At 42.2% G+C, this 6,000-nt stretch overlaps 1 protein-coding gene across 10 annotated transcripts in view; it reads right to left on the bottom strand.

The window, feature by feature from the left end:
• Wipf1 (WAS/WASL interacting protein family member 1) overlaps window positions 1-6,000 on the bottom strand; it is a 78,815-nt gene that overhangs the window by 21,429 nt on the left and 51,386 nt on the right. For all 10 annotated transcript variants that reach the window (XM_015479338.2, XM_048812525.1, XM_015479337.2 and 7 more), the window contains 2 exons: window positions 4,413-4,498; window positions 592-721 (listed from right to left, as the gene is read on the bottom strand). In XM_015479338.2, the coding sequence (XP_015334824.1) occupies window positions 592-721; window positions 4,413-4,463 (181 nt within the window). In that variant the 5' untranslated portion in view covers window positions 4,464-4,498. The remainder of the gene's footprint in view (window positions 1-591; window positions 722-4,412; window positions 4,499-6,000) is intronic.

Raw genomic sequence — 6,000 nt, forward strand, 5'->3', positions numbered from 1 at the left:
TACCCTGCCTTGGTGCAGAAAGTATCTCAGATTCAGATGGACACATAAGCAAAGTCATGATCTCCTTCCCTCTCTCCAAGCTCCTAGTAATAATCTTACACTAGAATTATACCTTCCAGATAATAAAGCTCTTTTACAAAGGTTATCACATTTTAAGCTCCCACAACAAATTTGGGAGGCAGTAGGACAGGTACCATCTTCACAAATGAAGACCATGGGCTTGGAGATGGTACATGATGAATGTGCCAGGACCTGGACCCACATGCTTTGACTCCAAGGCTAGGGCACTTTCCATATTTCATACTGCCTCCAGATCTGTGATGCCAGGAGCAATGAGTTAACCTCCAAAAAGTGTGAATAATTCAGAGAATTGCTGCTGTGTATGCCTTGGACAAAGAATTATTATACTGGCTTCCTGCAGCATTAGAGGGGAATGCAAGCCAAAGCTGTGGCCTACAATGAGGGACACAGTCACTTATTTTGCTAGTTTTGCAGCTGTTGTTAACAAAAAAAAAAATTTGGTGGGAGGTGTAGGGTTGATTTTTAGGCTACCAACCATTTATCTCTTTGGAAAATAGATTTTTCACTTACTGTCCAATATTGGTGCACTTCTGTCATTGGTGACCGTCTTCTTTAGTTTCTTCCCTTTATTGATGTCAGAGAGAAGAGCATTTCTTCCAGCCTGCTCAGACTTATTCAAGGTAGGCTTCTCTGTATTGGCCTGAAAAGAAAACCACAAGAACTTGTGTGCGGTTCTTGGATTAAAATCAGGCGCTGTAATACTCAGCTGGATCGGCAGGATATTGGAATCTAGTTATTAAGGTTCTTGGTGATAGCCTGTAAATTCTCCACAAGTTTTAGACTCCATGTCATTCTTTTTAAGACCCAGATGTTTGGGAGCAGATTTGTAATAAATCGCTTTCATTTTCAAGGCAGGAAGAGTCATTCCCTGATGAAAATCTCTAAAGATTCAGGCCACAGTCTGGCCTTAACCAACAGAGCCAAATTAGGGTGAGACGGCTATGCACAGAAGGGAATTCTAAGTCTGAGAGGATTCTGCAGGATGTGACTAGGCTTCATTCTTCAGGGTGGGTCCTGAAGAACAGGATCCCTCCCATCTTTCAGAAGTAACCTGGTGCAAGGGAAAAATGGTCTCTCATCAACAAAAGTTGATGAGACAGTTTTAGAAAACAATTTCCTTTGAATACATTGACAGAGAGGCTTTTTTTTTTTAAATTTAAGTCCTATATATTGAGGTATAATTTATGTATAGTGAAATCATCCTTTTAGTTTACAGTACTATGAATTGTGACAGAGGTATACAATTGTGTAACCACCACCACAATCAAGATACAGAAACATTTTCATTACCCTAGGGAGTCCCCTCATGTCCCTTTGGCCTAAGGTGGGTCTGATGTTTAATCTCTTTAAATGTTTAGTTCACTGAAATTGTAGAGTGAATAAAAGTGCTGCTTTAAAATGTTTTTTTTTTTCCCCCCCTGCATTTCCAAGTTCCTGGGAAAGCTCCTTGCTATGAATTTGGGATCTTGTTCGTTCAGGGTTATTTTAGGAGTGGGGACACTAAGAACCCAGCAATATGAGCTTGGAAGTAGGCATCTGCCTGTGTCTGTCACACTTGGAACTGGCTGGGTCTTGCTTGGTCCCAGGGTGAGGGTGACTGCTACAAAGCCCAAGGCCCTTCCAGCAGACCTGAGGGTCCTGCTGGGCTGTCCCAATCCTTATGAAAGGGATGTGACTTCAGATAAGCAAGTCAGGACTAGAAGAGGTAAATCTGGTGTGTGGCTTGATCCATACCCAGACTTTCACTATCAGAGTTAGAGGCCGAGGAAGCGTTCAGAAGAACCCTGAAGGTGGCTACATAGGATTACTCTATGTTCAGTTGGAAGCATCTTAAAATAATTAAATTATAACATATTACTTCCTTATAATAATAATAGTTAACATTTATATAGTTTGTACTCTGGGGCAGGCACTGTTTTTCTAGCACTTTGTGTGTATTATTTCATTTAGTCCTTACCAAACCTATGGGTTATTATTTTTATTTTAAAGAAAAGAAACTGAGATATAGGGAGGTTAAATCATTTGACCCATTGGCTTACTCAGGGCACTGGCAAAGCCTGCTGCATCACAACTACGACAAAATGTAAATGCCCTTAAACACATGCTTGTATGCCAGGTTTATACTTTGTTTGGCTTGTTTTATGCATAGAAAGTAAGTGGGCAGGATTCACTCACCAAAGCAAATGTTAGACTTTTTAGCAATACTCTGTTCTAATTTTCCTCCCTGCTTTCCTATCAAAGTGATAACCTTCATGCAGGTCAAATTTTTAAAAGGAACAGGATTACTTTGTTTTGAGAACTGCTCTGGAAGGACCTTAGCAGGGGGTGCTTCTGAACTGAGGTGCTTAAAGAGACTGAAGTCAAATCCAGTGCTCAAACTTACTCAATTCCAGCCCCTTTGCTGCAGACCCCAGTAGAATGAGGGGGCCTTGGGGCCTGATGGAAAGAGCAGTTTTTAAGAGGAGGAGCTAGGATCTAAACCCTAGCAGTCTGACTCTAGGATCCTCCTTATAATGTGACGGAAGGGTAAATGTGGCCTCTATAATAGCCCTTCCCCATCTGCCCTCAACACTCCCCAGGAGCAGCCTGTGAAAAGCTTCTCAGCTGTCCTTCCAGCTTTAAAAATTACCTACTGTCTTCATTTCAAGAATGAAAATAAACTAAGGCCCAGGGACCTTAATGGACATGTTCACACTGGGTGTTTTAAAAGATTTTGGGTCAAACACCGTTAGTGGCATTCTGTTCTACTTCAAAGTTTATTTTCATATCTGACCTCGTTGGATGCTTTCTTTTCTCATGTGGCACACAGGGCCTTGACTGTACTGTTCCACAGGACAGGGTCCCAACCTACCATTCCCTTTTCTCCTCTCTATATCCTATTTCTCTAAGATCTTGCTTTGAATTAGGTAATAATAGATAAAAATGAATTAGTAGGATAAACAAGTGTTTTGTAAACTTTAATCCTTCTTTTACAGTGTTCATGATTTTCACATCTTCTCATGCCACCTGTCTTAATTTAATATTTTTCATTAAGTCAACTTACTATATTATTTCTTATACTATTTGTCAATGAACATTTTCTTTTAAATTAACTCACTATCAAACCCTTGGTTTGATATGCTAGTTATAATTTTTAGAACACATGTTAAAATAAATACATAAGCATTAAGGTTTTTAAAAATTCATATTTGGGAGAAATATATATATATATATATAAACTAGTCCTGCCATGTTAGCCAGATCAGAGCTTCTCAAACTTATTCATTCAAGGAATCAGTTTCTAGAATTTTGTTCTAACCCATCACAGTCTGACATTTTGTAAAATAACAATGGATTATTATAAAAATGAATTGGTTTTAGAAGAAGACACAAATTCAATGTTAGAAACAGACACATGACTACCATCAAAATTCTCTAAATGATTCCCAACTCTCAATATCTGTGCTTATCTCCTTGGGTCACTGATAAGGTGGAGGACCACGTGTTCAGGAGCAGGGAGGTGGTTAAAGGTCAGTTCTTCCCAGCTAAGTTCTCACCTCAGATGAATTATCTAAATGTGTGTCAAAGCAACCTGGAGGAAGAGACTTTCTTCTCCCTGTGCCTCAGTTTCCCCACAGGAATAATGAAGGGACCATCACTGTGAGGTTCCTTTACAGTGAAGGCTTCGGTGCTGGGGAGGCCTCTGTAATGGAGTGTGGCATCCTGGAGACGATGCTCTGATTTCCCTTACCAGGCATATCAAGGGATCAGGATAAATGCAGTAAAGAAACTCTTTTGGGAAGTCAACAACTGGAATGCAAGCATAGGTTTAAAAGGGGATGGCATGTGTGGGGGAGAGGCAGGGGTGATGCTGGTGGACATAATATTTGTCAAAAACAGAGTAAGAAGAATGAGGGGAGAAGGCAGAAATAAAGAAAGGGAACTTGAAGACACTGCATGCACTGCAGACAGAGACTTGTGTTTCTGGATGGTTCTCCCCAACAATGAAAGCCTAGATGTTGAATTCATTTGAATGGAAACAGTGCTTGCTGGCTTCCAAACTGCTCCTGCAAATCCCTGTCATGGGTGGTCTTGCTTCCTTTGATGGACAGAGCAGGGGAAACCTGATACTTCACATACCATGCCTCATAGGAGACCTTCACCAGAAGAACCCTTCGTGCTGTTTGGATTCGGGTGGTCTCAGGGTTTGGCTTACTCAGGGCCCTGGCAAAGCCTGCTATATCACAACTACGAAAAAATGTAAATACCCTTAAACACATGATTGTATGCCAGGTTTGTACTTTGTTTGGCTTGTTTTATGCATAGAAAGTAAGCAGACAGGAGACACTCACCAAAGCAAATGTTGGTGGTGGTGGGGGCGCTGGCGGGGGAGGGACAGGCATCTTGGATGGTTACGCTTTCAATAGTCTTGATAAATCTGAAAAGACAAAACACAGACATACGTTAGACTTTTTAGCAATACTCTGTTCTAATATTCCTCCCTGCTTTCCTACCAAAATGATAACCTTCATGCAGGTCAAATTTGTAAAAGGAACAGGATTAATTTGTTTTGAGAACTGCTCTGGAAGGGGGGGGGTGCTTCTAAACTGAGGTGCTTAAAGAGACTGGAAGTCAAATCCAGTGCTCAAACCTACTCAATTCCAGCCCCTTTGCTGCAGACCCCAGTAGAATGAAGGGGCCTTGGGGCCTGTAGCTGAGTCAGTAGGAAGCTTTTCATGAAAGTACTAGAAATCGCAAAGTGTAAACGTGACATACCATTGTTTTTATTTGGCTGCCTGTACTAAAACATGTTCGGCAACAAACTAACTCCCTCACCTCTTTGTGCTATTTAAAGCAATAAAAATTTTTGTTTTCAAAGTGAAAAAAAAATGTATCCTGGACAACTTTGATGGAAAAGAAACGCAGCAGAAGTGGCTCTCCTTCATCACTTGCTCCCACACAACTTTCTCTCTTGTTCCTCTCCTCTCAGCCCGCCTTGAACTGGTATCAGCATTTTAACGAGATCCCTAGGCGGTCCATAGGCACTGACATTTGAGAAGCCTTGTTGTAGAGTTTTGAGTCTTAAACCAGTTGGCAGCCTGGGACACTGACCTCCGTCCCAGTAACAATTTCCATGCCATATATGTCCCAAATTTCAAACAGCATAATTATTTTTCTTTTATTCTCAATAGTCTTCTGATTGCAGAGAACCATTTCTTAGAACTTAAAATATTAATGTAGCTCCATCACTAAATGCTAAAGTGGAAAAATTTACACCTTGAAATAAAAACTTTCTACTGAAAGAATGCTGGATGGCTAGTTTTCTTTGAATACAAACAGAAGGGAGAAGCTAAAAGGACATTGTTGGACTTGTCACAGCCACTGGAAATCAAGAATGAAAACCAGTGAGAACAGTTTTTTCCAAGTGGGCTGTCTAGAAAAATGGAAATTTAAAAACATTCCACAGGGGGATCCAACATGGCGGTGAGAGGGGAGGCAGCGCTTTCAGTACCTCCTCAACAACGGGGTCAGAGAGACGCATGGATACGCTTAGATTCGACCTGCTGAGAAACTCCTAGCAAAATTCCACTAAAGAGACCGGCCGGAATCGGTAGGATTTTTGGAGGTGACAGTTTGTGCTAGACGAGTGAATCTCCGCCACGCAGCGCAGAGGTCCAGACCCGCCAGCCGCTGCCCGCGCGACTCGGCGACTGTCGGCTGCCTGCACGAGGCCCCTGCGTCAGGGCGGATAGCCTCTGAGGCGCAGCGCAGCAGGAGCGGTGCAGGGACTCTAGGAAGAGGTCTCTCGCCAAGCCTTCATGAAATAGCGAACCGGGAGCTGAAACCAACCAGAGACAGACCAGTCCCACCCCTCCCTTCGGACCCTCCGGCAAGGAGCCTGGGGCCCGCCATAGCAGAGAGGTGACATCACCAAAGTTC

Source organism: Marmota marmota, unplaced genomic scaffold (assembly GCF_001458135.2).
Source record: "Marmota marmota marmota unplaced genomic scaffold, marMar, whole genome shotgun sequence".
In the NCBI taxonomy this organism is placed as follows: Eukaryota; Metazoa; Chordata; class Mammalia; order Rodentia; family Sciuridae; genus Marmota; species Marmota marmota.